The sequence below is a fragment of the Phyllobates terribilis genome, unplaced genomic scaffold, assembly GCF_046119375.1.
Source record: "Phyllobates terribilis strain yellow unplaced genomic scaffold, ASM4611937v1 Scaffold_2__4_contigs__length_985480577, whole genome shotgun sequence".
NCBI classification, from domain to species: Eukaryota; Metazoa; Chordata; class Amphibia; order Anura; family Dendrobatidae; genus Phyllobates; species Phyllobates terribilis.
The window spans coordinates 293491417-293505305 of record NW_027362762.1 but is presented as its reverse complement, the minus strand read 5'-3'; the positions used below and the strand labels follow the sequence as shown (position 1 = coordinate 293505305).

General features: G+C 42.0%; 1 protein-coding gene across 1 annotated transcript in view; it reads left to right on the top strand.

Moving 5' to 3' along the window:
* Positions 1-13510, top strand: part of STK24 (serine/threonine kinase 24) — a 51020-nt gene extending 37510 nt beyond the window's left edge. Inside the window, exons 7-11 of the mRNA XM_073664176.1 lie at positions 3097-3239; positions 5309-5432; positions 6630-6698; positions 8454-8590; positions 12405-13510. Coding sequence (XP_073520277.1) covers positions 3097-3239; positions 5309-5432; positions 6630-6698; positions 8454-8590; positions 12405-12441 — 510 coding nt within the window. The 3' untranslated portion in view covers positions 12442-13510. The remainder of the gene's footprint in view (positions 1-3096; positions 3240-5308; positions 5433-6629; positions 6699-8453; positions 8591-12404) is intronic.
* Positions 13511-13889: the final 379 nt, after the last annotated feature.

Sequence of the window (13889 nt, the reverse complement as noted above, 5' to 3'; positions counted from 1 at the left end):
GATGAGCCGATAAAGGCCGTCATCTTGTTCTGAAATCCCGCGTCGCTGATTGGTCTGGCCGCGGCCAATCAGCGACGCGGGATTTCCTGAACGGACAGACAGACGGGATAAGCCGATTATATAGTAGATGTACAGGAGAGGTCACCGGGAGGTCAAAGCATCCAGGTAAGGGGATTTATAAAGATCATACAATGGGCAATCACAAAGAGAAGTCAAGCAGCTGCAATTCACCTGATAAGTAAATCCTATGAATAATCCTATATCAAAGGACATGGGTCATACCATGAGGGTACCAGTGTCCAGAGAAGGAGAGGCGCAGAAGGAGCAGGTGACCACCACATGGTTAGAGGAAGGGGGAGAAACTCGATCGTTCGTTCAGGCCCGCTGGTGACATAGTTCTCAGTCAATAGATCCAACAGCATTCTAATTTTGCTAATTCCTTCTTTGCATCACCTCCTCTTAGGCCCAAATGGACCTGATCAATGCTTCAGACCTGGAGACTCTTGGGATCGCAATGATGATATTGCTTAAAATGTCTTGGCTGGGTCTGAAGTGATATGTCCTCCATCTCCCCGGATCCCAGAATATCCAACACATGCTCCCTCACGCGTCTCCTCAATTCCCTAGACCTGAGCCCCACGTAGATGAGCCCACATCCACAGGTGGCATGATAAATGACCCCAACACTGCTGCAGAAGATGTATTGCCTGATGTCAAAAACTCTTGTGCTATCCGCATTGTAAAATGTTTTAGTCCTGACTATATTTCTGCAGGAGAGGCAGGATCCGCAAGGATAACAGCCCCATTTGGGGTTACCGATATTAAAGGGCAGAACACTCTGGCACACATAATGACTGCACCAGAGTATCTCTGAGGCTCCTGCCCCTCCTCGCAGTCATAAGAGGACGATCAGGTAGAAACTCCCGGAGGCTTGGATCAATTTTTAGGACCTGCCAGTGTCTGTCGAGGATGCCCCTGATAGCGTGCCACTGATTGTTAAATGTAGATATAAATCTCACCACGGATCGACTTAAAGGTCCTGGAGGTGGCTTAGGTACAAGTAGTTCTTGTCTGGAGGCTCCCTTCGCTCTCTGGTAACCCATCTTAATGCTACGATTGCTGTAGCCTCTCGAGACAAATCTCTCCCGCATGTCTACCTAATCAGAGCAAATGCTTCTAAGACGTAAAAATTGTCCTGTGGGTACTGCGCTAATTGTAGATCTTGTGTGTGCGGATGAGGCATGCAGGAGAGAGTTGACCGAGGTCTCCTTCCTGAATATGGACGTGCCTACCCAATCATCCTCATGAATTGAAGTCTTGATATCCAAGAAGTCAATACTGTGCAAGTGATGTTTGTAAGTGAGGTTGATGTTGTAGTCATTCACACTCAGGAAGGAGATAAACTCCTCCAGCTCGGGGACCGATCCATCCCAAATAATGAGAATGTCATCAATATAGCGGAGCCAGCACTGGGCATGGGCCGCGGCTGGAGCCCCGCCACTGAAAACCTCCCTCTCCAAGAAACCGAGAAAGAGGTTTGCGTATGATAGGGCGCAGGCCGCGCCCATCTCAGTGCCCCTCCTTTGTAGGTAGAACCGGTCCCCGAACAGGAAGAAGTTATGCTTAAGTACAAACTCTAGTGGGGTAAGAACCAAAAAGCAAAGCGAAGTCTCCAGGCTACTCATCTCCAGGAAGTACTTCACCGCCCTCAATCCGTGATGGTGTTCAATACTGGTATAGAGGGCCTCCACGTCAACGGCAACCAGCGATACCCCACCTTCCAGTGTAAGCCCATCTAACAACCGCAGGACGTCCAAAGAGTCCCTGACATAGGAGGGCAGCGTCTCAACGAGTGGATGTAGATAATATTCAATAAACTTACATGTCATATCACACAGCCCTCCAATGCCAGAGACAATCGGACGACCTGACGGAGTCAGTGGGTTTTTATGAATCTTTGGTAATAAGTAGAAGGTGGGGATCTCCGGGGCCTTGACAAGAAGGCCCTCCAACACCTTTTTAGTAATGACACCCCTATCAAGGGCATCCTCGAGGACACAGGCAAGTTCCATAGAAAACAAAATCATCGGATTGGAATGGAGTCGTTGCTAATATGATTTATTGCGCAATTGGCCCATCACCTCTTTCTCATACATATCAGACGGCCAGATAACGACGTTTCCCCCCTTATCGGCTGGCTTAATAACGACCCCCCTTAAATCCCGCAACTCCCGAAGAGCCTCCCTTTGTTTAAAGGAGAGGTTAAATCTGGAATTGCGAGTATTCAGTTTATCAAGGTCTCTAAGGACCAACGTATTAAAGATTTCTACTTGAGGACATATCGACAAGGGGGGAAACATCGCTGACCTCGGATACACATGCTGCGGAAATGTACCTTTATTAATAGAATTCGACTCTTCCTCCATTTCCTCCAAAGTCGACAATGCCTCTGCCTCAATCTGGGAAGAAGACGTAGGGGTAGAAGCTGAAATAGTCGGGCGTCTAGTATCTAGTTTATGTAGTATAAGTTTTCTTCCCAGATTATAGCACACGGAGCAAAAAAACATATGTAATCGGCCTCATTGTCCTGTGCTGGAGCTTGAAATCTGCTTGGCATAGTTGGTCTACTTGTCTCATAAATGCCTTACATTTCCTTATGATTTTGATCATTATTGTCTAGCCATAAAACTTTTATTTTTGATGTATGAGTATGAATGGTTTCTTTATTATAGCTAATTACATTTTAATTAAGGGCTTTTCTGTCTTTAATTTTTTATTTCCAAAAGTCATCTTCATTGTAAAATTAAGAAACACTGACACACTTGCCCTGTGCAGGTTCAGCACTGCCTCTCTGCTGTTGCCTCCAGTGTTTGACAGGCTGCAGTGGTGACCTCACAATTACAGTGCATGTCAACGTTGCAGTCAATCACTGATGATTGTCATCTTTTTGAGCTACATATGAACAGAAAGTGATTAAGTGTTGTGTCTAAGAGGGACGCCATTATGGCATAACATTATGTTTTATAGTCTCATCCTTTACTGAATAGTAAACATAATAAGAGTCTGATTTTACTTATTGTCTTCTTTTTTCTTCAGAGACCTACAGCAAAAGAACTTCTGAAGCACAAATTTATTGTACGTCATGCCAAAAAGACTTCCTATTTAACAGATCTAATCGATAGGTACAAGAGATGGAAGTTAGAACAAGGTCATGAGGCTTCCAGCTCTGATTCAGAGGGGTATGTTGATAGAAATTACTTCTTTACACATAGCCTGATGGCCTCGTAGTGTGAACGTGGTAACTTAAATCTTGGTACGTAAATAGAAAGAATCCGGCACTCGTTAGGGGGTTATGGTGAAATCCGATGAAAAATGTAATATGTGGTCCAAATTGTGTGTACAATACGTGACATTTCGGTCTTGCATAGACCTTTTTCAAACATACACACTGATGATCCTGAGAGATCCTGTTCAGGGTAAATTGTATGGCATCCTTCAGATAGCGTGCTGAAGAGTATTCACCATGGGCCGACTACCGAGGCGTGGGTGAGCGAGCAAGGCAGCGCAATTGGGTAATGCGACCTACAGAGCCACAGAGGTCGCGTTACCTAATTAGGTTCTAGAAAAGCATTTTTTGGACAGATGAAACTAAGCTTAACGTATACCAGAATGCGGGAAAGAAAGTATAGAGAAGTCCTGAAACGGCTCATGATCCAAAGCACACGACATCCTCTGTAAAACATGGTGGAGGCAGTGTGGTGGCACGGGCATGCATGGCTTCCAATGGCGCTGGGTCACTAGTGTTTATTGATTATGTGACTGAAGACAGAAGCAGCCGGATGAATTCTGAAGTGTACAGGGCGATACTTTCTGCTCAGATTCGACCAAATGCAGCGAGGTTGAATGGACGGCGCTTCACAGTACAGATGGACAATAACCCAAAACATACTGCGAAAGCAATCTAGGAGTTTTCTAAGGTAAAGAAGTGGAATATTCTGCAATGGCCGAGTCAGATCTTAACCACATCAATAATGCACTTCACATGGTTAAGACAAAACTTAAAGAAGTTGTCCACTACTTGGACAGCTCCTTGTCATCCCCCATGCTAGTCTCCAATAAAATAAAAAAGCTTATACTCTCCTCCGTGCTGGTGCCATTCCAGCGATGTCGGCACTCGCTCTCCCCCGGGTCTCCCTTGCTGCTGTTGTGACGCCGGCGCCCAATCAGCGCTGGCGTTACTGTCCCCGCCTCCTGTCAAATTGAACATTAAGAGGAAGATTGAGAACAGCCGCAGCCCAGACTTCCTCTTTATGTTCGATTTGTCCGAAGGCGGGGACAGTGATGCCAGCGCTGATTGGACGCCAGCATCACGTGTCACAACAACCGCACAAGAACCCCGGGACCATGAGTGCTTACACCGCTGGAACAGTGCCAGCACTGGAGGTATAGGCTTTTTATTTTATCAGTGCCAAACATTTACATAAAGAAGGGGTTGTCCAAGTAGGCAGAAAGACCCACAAACAAGCAACGACTGAAGTCAGCTGCAGTAAATGCCCGGCAAAGCATCACAAAGGAGGAAACCCAGTGTTTAGTGATGTCCATGGCTTCCAGATTTCAGGCAGTCATGCCTGCAAAGGATTCTCTACAAAGTATTAAAAATGAACATTTTATTTATGGTAAAGTTAACTTGTTCAGTTACTTTTGAGCCCCTCAAATGAGGAGGCTTTGTAAAAAAAAAATCGTTGAAATTCTTAAACGTTTCATATGATCTTTTTGTGCAAAATCTTTAATTAAACCTGAAAGTCTACACTTCAATTGCGTCTTGGTTACTTGGTTACATAGCTTGAAAAAAGACCAAGGTCCATCAAATTCAACCTTTCTCCACCAATTGTACATTTTGTCACGAAATTAACTATAACCCACAATGTTATGTGTGTTGGGGAAATCATACCGCCCTTTTTTAAAAGCTGTTATAGTGTCTACCATTTCTATCTCTCGTGGTCCGGCATTCCACAGTCTGACTGCTCTGACTGTAAAGAACCCTTTCCTATTTAGCTGCCGGATCGCCTTTCTTCCACCCGTAATGAGTGCCTCCTTGTTTCATTTTAAATAAAAATAGTGGCATGCAGAGCCCAAATCACGAAGATTTGGTCACTGTCCAGATATTTTTGGACCTACAGTAACTAACTATATATTTTGGAAATGTGTACTTTAGTGATTTAAAATGTATGTGCTCCAAACTTGATCACACATGGAAGATGATAAACTGTTGGGTATTTTTATTGTTGAATCCTTTTTTATTCTTAAGGGAAGATGAAGGGCAAGCTTCAGGTGGCACTGATAAAGGGCCCTGGTACTTTACAATGGAGGAGGCAGATCTGAAGAAGATGAAAAATGGTGCATCACAACTTGAGGAGTTAGAGGAAAATGAGGTTTGTTGTCTATCACTGCCATTTAAGCAGATATGTTTACCTATTCATCTAAACTAGGTGTTTTCCATTTATCTGGGTTTTGTTTGTGTGTTTTTTTTCACTTTTTTTATTTTCTTGTAAACGATGAGGTGATCATTCATCCTAATCTGATAGTAGCAGAATTCATAGGTATGTTTTACAGCTGCACCATAGCAATCTTCAGACTGGAGAGACCTCTTTGACTTCAGTGGGAGAGTGTTCTAAGCATGTTCTATGATTTGTGCATGGAGAGGGTGAGCTGCGGCCGTCATTTAGTTTTAGTGGTGACTCCTGTGTCATTCGCCTTCAGCTTTATATTTAAAGGTGTTGATTTTTATTACAATCCTGCCTGTGCTAACTGCTGAACAGTAACTGCAAGATTTCAGAAAAGTCCAACAAAAGTTTATATTATAAATGTGTAACATAAACACTTCCCTGCCAGGACATATGTAGAATGACTTGACTTAAAACGCTTGCCATTGGTAGAATTAGTACTAGAGCTTGGATATTGCTTTTGTGCAGCCAAGAATATAAACTTTAAAAAACTTCTTAGTTTTGTGTGTAAGAGAGAGCTTGAGGGGAAAGCTGCAAGTGATATCCAGAAGAATGATCACAGCCTGTTATGGTCTTCTCTCCTCCTTTGCAACATCCAGTGAATTCATGGGGAAAATAGGAACTTTTCTTCTAGTCATCACCCTCTTTACCAAGGAAGATTCACATGTACTGTCTGGTTGTCACATTTAAGGGATGGAGGTCTTTTTGTCTCTTTAGTTAGAAGTATTTGCATATTTAATCACTTTCAAAGCCTAACCTTAACACTATGACTGTTGGAATATATTGGGGATTGTGTGCAGATACTATTTTGTAGACAATGGTTTAAGAGACCTGTATAAAATTGGAATATCTTGAATGTTTTGGAGCTGTTGTGCTGTGTGTCTAATCTGCATTTTTTGCAAAACGTTGCATTTTTATGACAGTGAATAAATCCACCTATAATTGTAAAATGCTTGTTGGCTTTTCTCAACGTGCCAGGTGTCTGCTTGAGGAAAATAATATTGGGGTACAATGTGTTTTCATTGCTTATTGTTTCATTTTATTTTTAGAATTTTTAATTAGAACTTTTATCACCATTACTAGTATTTACTAAAATATTTTTCTTCTATTTGTTTAATCCTCAAGGCTAAAGATATACAAAAAAGACCATTATCTCAGTGCTTATCAACAATAATGTCACCGTTATTTGCTGAGGTATGCAGTTTATTATTTTTACCTATTTTGACAGATGTTATCTAAACTGACGTTATATGGAATGTAATCAAGTGCGGTAAATAATGCACATGTACACATCTCGTCTCAAAGTGAGACACCTTGTGCACTTTGTGTAAGAGCAGAAGCCATGGCGGGACTGCTCTCCAAAAAACATCACTTTTCATATGGACACACACATTTTTTATTTATTATCATTTATTTTTTTGTACAAATTAGTTTTTGATGATCCCAGTGCTATTGACTGAATGCATCAGTTATTTTTACATGTCTAGCAAAATCACAAAAAGCATTTTTTTGTCTACAGGTGGCCATGCTGAGTGAGCCCCTGCTTAAGACAAAACCCCTTAGTGACTGAGCTAATTTTGACCTTAATGACCAGGCCAACATTTTTGAATTCTGACCAGTGTCCCTTTATGTAGTAATAACTCTGGAACACTTTAACGGATCACAGTGATTCTAAGGCTATGTGCCCACGATGCAGAAATGCTCCGGATTTTTTTCTGAGCGTTTCTGCATCTCCCTGGCAGAAAAAACACATGCGGATTGTACATGCGGATTTTATATACATTTCTCCTGCCAGGGACATGCGGATGTGAAGCGTTCTTCACGTGCATTTCCGCATGCGGGTTGACAAGCGCTTTCCAAGCGATTTTAGCATCACTTGGAAAGTGCTTGACAACTTGGTCACGCTATATAAATCCATGCAAATGGCATGGATTTATATACTGTGACCGAAAGAATGTTAAAAAAAAAATCTATACTTGCCTTCTGACGGCCCCCGGAGTCTTTATTCGCTCCGTCCTGGCTTGCCAGCAGCTCACGGTACACTGAAGGACCTGCCGTCACATGACTAAATGACGTCAGCGCAGGTCCTTCAGTCCACCGCGATCTGCCGGCAAGCGAAGACTAGCACACCGGGGGCTATCAGAAGGTAAATATAATATTTTTTATTTTATTCTTTTTTTTTTTTTTACAGGTACTATGGTACCGATTTCTGGAGGAGAGTCTCCTCTCCTCCAGACCCGGGTACCATCCGCACATTGAAACGCTTGGATTCCGCATGTACAGATGCAGTGATGCGTAATCCATGCGTTCTGATGCAAGTCAATGGCGGCGAAAACGCAGCGCTTCCGCAAAATAATTGGTGGTGCTGCGTTTTTTTCCGCAATGATAATCCGCAGCGAAAATTTCCGCAGCATGTGCACAGCACATGCGGATTATCATTGGGGAACATGGCAGGCCTTCTACCATGCGTTTAAGCGTTTCTGTAGTGGAATTGCATCGTGGGCACACAGCCTAAGATTGTTTTTTCGTGACATAATGAACTGAATGATAGTGGTAAATTTTGGTCGATGTGATTGCGTATATTTATGAAAATATCGAAAATTTGACAATTAGAAAATAAATTTTGCAATTTCCTAATGTTACATTTTTATGCCCCTAAATCAGATAGTTATACCACACAAAATAATAAATAACATTTCCCATATGTCTACTTTTACATCTGCATCATTTTTAAACATACTTTTTTTTTTGTTAGGCATTTAGAAGGGTCCAAAGTTGACCAGCAATTTCTCATTTTTCCAACAAAATTTACAAAACCATTTTTTAGGGACCACATCACATTTGAAGTGACTTTGGGGTGGGCCTGTATGACAGAAAATACCCAAAAGTATTTATTGACAGAAACACTGTGTTGTAGAATTGTAATAATTTTGTACCAATCTGTGTCAGTTAAAAGAGAGAAGCCAAGCCAGTGGTGGCAATGTAGGATCTATAGAGGAACTTCGAGAGGCAATTTACCTAGCTGAGGAGGCATGCCCTGGCATCTCTGACTCCATGGTATCACAGCTTCTTATGCGACTTCAAAGGTAATAGTTTATTGTATAGGCAAGATAATTTACACCATTGTGTTAATTTTCTAGCACAATATTAATTGGGAAACATGCTCACTTTAAATATACATATAATTGTTCATAAGTTTTAGCTTTAACTGCACATGCTCAGGACTGTTAGATCAATCACAATGGTATCATGGTTTCCACAATATTTACGTAGAACGGTCCTAAGATCTGTGAGGGCACCCTTGTAAGGGTGCTGTGGGTTTGTTCTAGTCCTTACAGCCAAAGGACTGACAAACATCAGTAAGGCCTCCTTCTCGCATATGTGAAAAACCTGTACTGGTGTCAGTGTTTTCAGTCAGTGTGTCATCAGTGTGTCTTTTTACCATCAGTGTGTCATAAGTTTTTTTCCGGTATGGATAAAGAATTAAATTATAAAGCTTCTCCTATACTTTGCAATGTTAAACACTGACCGCACACAGATGCCATCCGTGTGCTGTTCGTGTTTTTCTCAGACCAATAGACTTTCATTGGCCCGTCGTCTGCTTCCGGAAAAAAAACAAATGTGTTTTGCATGGACACATGTAAAAACACTGACATGTGTCCAACACCATAGATTATAATGAGTACGTGTGGAATCCATGAAAAAAACAAACAGATACCTCATGTACTGGAAACACGGACATGTGAAGGAAGCCTAAGATAGATGGCAACATGCTTCAATGTTGTTGTGCAAATAGAAAAGTGGAATAGAAACTTTTTTTTTTTTCAGAATAACACAAATGGCAAATGACATGTATTAAATATGTCACAAGACACCAGATGATGTTTATACATTTGGTATCTCCTCAAAGGAATTTTTCCGTGAACTAAAATTGTGCACACATAGACTTAAGGCATTCAGGATTTGAAGCCGAAATTTCCTGAGCGCTTCTGCATCTTCTTGGCAGGTAAAAAACGCTGCAGAAAAACCTTTTGAATGCTTTTTGAAGCTAAAGTTATTTGGTGGGACATTGCTTAAACCCTTGGATTACCGTCAGAACTGGGATGAGTATATTGGTTAATTTAAATGATTAAAGAATGTGTCTGTTGTATTTCAAATAAAGTGTTTACTCTGTGTCTGTGTGTTTAACTCTTTACTTTAGTTAGGTTTGATGATGAAAGGGTCTGATTGACACCTTGTAATCACCAAACAAAAGAGCTAGGTGTCAGCTAATCCTATACACCCAATCTCATTAGAATTTCCATTCATGTAATTTCTGGGGCAGCTGTGAGCTGCTATTTTTAGCCTAGGAATGTGCTATTAGGCAAACATGGTCCCTGGCCATTATTAACAGCTCACAGCTGTTTAGTTAGCCGCTACGTCCCCCTGATCAGTACTCAGCAGCGCTTTGAACACAGCGTATTTTTGCTGCGTCCAAAATGTGGTGTTCTAATGCCGCACTTTTGTTGTCGGTACATGTGAATCCACCACATATAATGACACTTCAATCGGTCAAAATCTGCAGCAGAGACTGGCGTGTCTGCTACAGAAATTGACATGCTACGGGTGAGTTTGGGTACGTGGCCACGGTCAGGAGCCACTGCAGGTTTGACACTGTGTGCTTATGCAGCGTCAAACCCGCAGCGTCCAGATGTTACAGCATAGTGGATGAGATATCTAGAAATCCCATGTCCACTATGTGTGCATCAGAGGCTGCGGATCACCCGCGGACACTGACATGTGGCACGTCTTTCAGGACCACAGCATGTCAAATTCTCTTGCGGAGTCACTGGTCTCCGCAACAGAAATTTGACCACTAGAATGTATTGAATGCGGTAAATACACATGGTTCAGTGAATACATCTGGATTTACCTTCATTCAATAGAATGCAACGTTTTGGACGCAGCAAAAAATATGCATCCAAAGCGCTGATATGTCCAGATCGTGGGCACAGAGCCTAAAAATTTTTTAAATAAATGGCGTGGGCTCCCGCGTCATTTTTATAACCAGCTGAGGGCTGATATTAGTAGCCGGGGATGGGGCCATTAGCCAACAATGTTCCCTGGCTATTAATATCAGCCCACAGCTGTTTGTTTAGCCTTTACTGGCTAGATTACAGGGAGACCCCAGAAAAAGATTGACGTGGGGTCCCCCTATAAAATCTTAGCATTAAAGGCTAAACAGACAGCTCCGGGCTGATATTAATAGCCAGGGAAGGGACCATGAATACTAGACCGATCCACGGCTATTAATATCACCCCTTAGCAGTCCCAGAAATGGAGCATCCACAAGATGCGCCAAATCTGGCGCTTAACCTCCGCTGTTCCCACTATCCTGTAGCCGGTGGCGAGTGTTGTTATGGGGTTGGGGTTCACGTCAGCCTTGTATTGGCGGCTGACGTGAAGCCCAGGTTAGTAATGGAGGGCGTCTATAAGACGCCCACATTACTAACTGCGTAGTAAAGTTTCAATAAATACACGGCCAGAATAAAGTATTTTAATGAAATAAAAAACACATGGTTTTAAAAAATTTTTTATTGTGCTGTCAGTCCCCGAAGCCTTCGATCTTCTGAAAAAAAAAAGTAAAAAAAAAACAAACAAACATAGCCCTCACCTGTCCGCCGTCACGATGCAGTCTACTATTCCGTCACGATTGTCCCTCTGCGATCTGTGTCACTTCTACAGCAGTGACATCAGCAATCACTGATGTCACTGCTGTAGAATACAGCAATGTATACTGACAGGAGTGTAAAATCACTCCTCTCAGTATACATTGCTGCTGGAGTGAGGTCACTGGGGTTCATTAGCTGAAGATCAGCTGATCAGCCCCGGTGAGCTCACCACCAGTACTGGTGGGAACATTCTACATTCGCTCACGTGACCACAGGTCCTGGCAGCGCAGTACACTGCTAGGAGCGAGCGTGCTCCCAGAAGTGTACCGCCGGCCGCCAGGCTGAAGACATCGCCGGGGATCAGGAGAAGAGACTACTGCTCCCCCCAGCCGCGCCGCTCTCGCTGTTATCAGTGGGGGTCGGATGAGAGGAGTAGTAGTACCGCTCGCAGTGCGTTTGCGCCGCAAATTTGCGCCCATTGGCTTTAATTGAAACACAGCAAATCTGCAGTTATAGATTTTATACCTGCGGATTTGCTGCAGTTCAATTCAAGTCAATGGGCGCGAATTTGTGGCGGAAACGCGCGCACATGGATATACTGCGTTTTTTTTTCCGCAATGGTAATCCTGAATGGAAATTTCCGCATCATGTGCACAGCGCATCAGGATTACTATTGCAATACCTGGCAGGTGGATTACATAGCGTTTTCGCTGAGAGAAAACGCATCAAGAACGCTACTTGTGCACATAGCCTAAAGCGAATTTGTCAGCATGATTTCACACCCTAACTTATTTATATGCGCATGTAGCTCTTTCAAGACAAGTCCAGCAAGATTCAAAAATTTTGGTAGTGCAGTCATAGCCAGAATACCATCCTGCTCCTAGTCAAGCTTGCATTCCCCTTTTCCCTAATCCTGGAAACATACATCCGTGTTTTGTGGTCTGTACTCAATCCGCAATGCACAGACTGTCCCTGCTGACCTGACTCAAAAATGACAGCCTCATAGGCATATATGAGGCTTTTGAGGGCAATTACTGACATCGTGGCTGTGAAAACACTTCCTGAATCTCCGAGCTTGCATATGTCTTCATTTCAAAAATATTAAGCAGCTTATAAAGTAATAATTTTAAAAATACAACTAATTTATTTAAATAATTTGTCATCTTACACCATTTTCTTACTGAATGAAAGAAAAAACAAATACACATTTAGTTTAATGGCTTTTTTTTCTCCCCATTTTGCCTTCCAGATACTCTGTAAATGGAGCAGACTCTTCAACACATTGAAGTTTAGAATCTGGACAAACTATACAGTTTTTTCTCTCCATCAGTTTTTCTAGAGTCAAAGAACGTGGATGTAGCTTTAAGGATCAGTGACTCTGCTGAACACTCACTAAAAGCTAGAGTTTTTATGATTTTATTTTTTGTAATCATAGTGCAGATATGATACATATAATAAGTACTGTGATAACGAAAATACTTTGAATACTCAGGTATCTTGCTCTTAGCTGGCAGCTCCTCTGGGAGGTGGCATAAAAGCTGCACTGAGGTTTCGTGTACAGAGATGTATGTATATAGCATCATTTTTACAGAAATTCCCTGAGCATGCCCAGAGCCTCTGGTGGTCGTGTCTCCAGGAGTTCACTTCTGTAGATAATGTTACTGGATGACTTATTTAAAAGACTGTGCTTAAATTTTACCCTAATGTTACCTGTATATAGGAAATGACATGGTAGGTGAAGTTGTTTTCTACTTCTGTTACTTTGAGAGGTTAATGCTACATGAAGCCAATGTATTTCTCTACAGATTTTGCATTGTAAAAATTACAGTATTGCTAATGTTTGCTGAAGCTTTGAATGTACATTTGATATAAAAAAGACTAAAGCTGGGTACTGTCAGAAGGTCTCAATGGATGTATTTTTTAATTTCTAATATTCCTTCTACTACGAGATAACTCAACTCTTCACTGTTAGGTTTATATTAGGGCTCGTTACTTGTGCTCAGCTTCCATTCTCATTTTTTTTGCTGCATGTAAGGAGAGCTAAGAAGGAAAGTCTTTATTTTGGGAAAATTATGTAATTCTTCTCTCTGCTTTTAACCATTACTACCATTACTAAGTAAATACAGATGGAAATAAAGGCCATAAGCTACTGTAATTAAAGCAGTATATGTGGCAAATTCCATCAGGCTCAGCTAACACTACCCTCGTGGCTTGTGTGTCTAGCAAGAACAATACTACAACGGATCCATTTTTAAAGGATCCAAACTATGGATGCACAATAAATTTTCCCAAGGGGCCCACGCATTAGACACCGGGCTTGCTGCAGAGAGCCAGACCAATAGACTTAAAGGGGATTTCCCACGAACAAAAGTTTATTTTAATCAACAGATTTTGGAATGATACTAATTTCCACAATTGGATGTGTTTAAATAAAATGTTGCTGTGCTGAGATAATCTTATAAATGTGCCCCTGCTGTGTACTGTGTAATGACTGTGTCTGACCGTGTACGGAACATGGTCTGATCATACCACAGCTCCTGGGCAGGGGATGAAGCAAAAGAGTATACAGACATTTCAGAGGGAATTGCAGCTGATTCTTTCTTTGAAGTAAAACATTGTTTATAAACAGGCAGGGAAATGTTTTACCTCACAAAAAGAATCAGCTGTGATCCCATGCTGTAATGTCTGTATTCCTTTTTGCTTCCTTTCCTGCCCAATCGATGTGGTATGATCA